At 58.9% G+C, this 833-nt stretch overlaps 1 protein-coding gene across 1 annotated transcript in view; it reads right to left on the bottom strand.

Annotated features, from left to right (window-relative positions):
- Positions 1-236, bottom strand: part of GUCY1A2 (guanylate cyclase 1 soluble subunit alpha 2) — a 251,205-nt gene extending 250,969 nt beyond the window's left edge. Inside the window, exon 1 of the mRNA XM_080817774.1 lies at positions 121-236. Coding sequence (XP_080673900.1) covers positions 121-127 — 7 coding nt within the window. The 5' untranslated portion in view covers positions 128-236. The remainder of the gene's footprint in view (positions 1-120) is intronic.
- Positions 237-833: the final 597 nt, after the last annotated feature.

Genomic DNA, 833 nt, shown 5'->3' with positions numbered 1-833 from the left:
GTCTCCGTCTGCCTTTGCCTTCATCTCTAGTCCTCCCATTAGCAGAAAATGAAACCTCTGTACCTTCTGTCCCCCTTCCCCTCCTGCCGTCTCACCCACAGTAATATAGAGTTAATATACCGAGCATGTTAGCAGTGCACTGAAGGATTCCTGAGACGTCTTCGACTTCCTCTTTGCTGGAATGGTCTGCATAGGACCATCTGTTAGAGATACTGTGGAAATTCCTTTCTGCATCCCTGTAACTAAGAAGAAAAGAGAGTTAGCACCCGGAGGCCACTTTTAAGCCACGTGCGAGTGTGCGTACACACGAGCACACACCGTCTGTGCCGCTGGGGTAGCCACATTCTAAAATAATGGCAGCTTTTAGACACCGTTTCTGGCAGCAGGTTCGCGGCGCGGACCGGGAACCCGAGGCCGGCATGAAGCCGGTGGCGCCGGGCGAAAACCCCGGCCCGTCCGGCAGCCGGTCCCGAGGCGGCTTCCTCGCTGGAGCGCTTCGCCGCAGTGGGTCACCCGGTCCCGCGGGGACGACGTCGAGCACGAAGCCTGCCTCATGGAACAAACGCGCGCAGCGAGCGTCCGGAGCCTCTCGGTCTTCCCGTCTGCGAGGCGTGCGGCAGCGAACTCACCTCTGCGGGTGCAACCTGCCCCCCTCATGAAATGACGACCCCCCCCAGCCCCAAGTTCTTGCGAGGACAGAATGACGAAATGCCTGGGTCATCAGGTGTCGCCTGGATCTTCTCCAGTCGCCTCCGGATCGGAGCCAGGTACCAACGCTCAAGATAATAGGGCCCTAAGGCTCCCACGTTCCCCCCGAGAGTAGCCATCTCCAC

This window comes from Martes martes (assembly GCF_963455335.1).
Source record: "Martes martes genome assembly, chromosome: 10".
Lineage (NCBI taxonomy): Eukaryota > Metazoa > Chordata > Mammalia > Carnivora > Mustelidae > Martes > Martes martes.
Note: the sequence above shows the minus strand (reverse complement) of the source record. Positions and strands in the feature narration are given on the sequence as shown.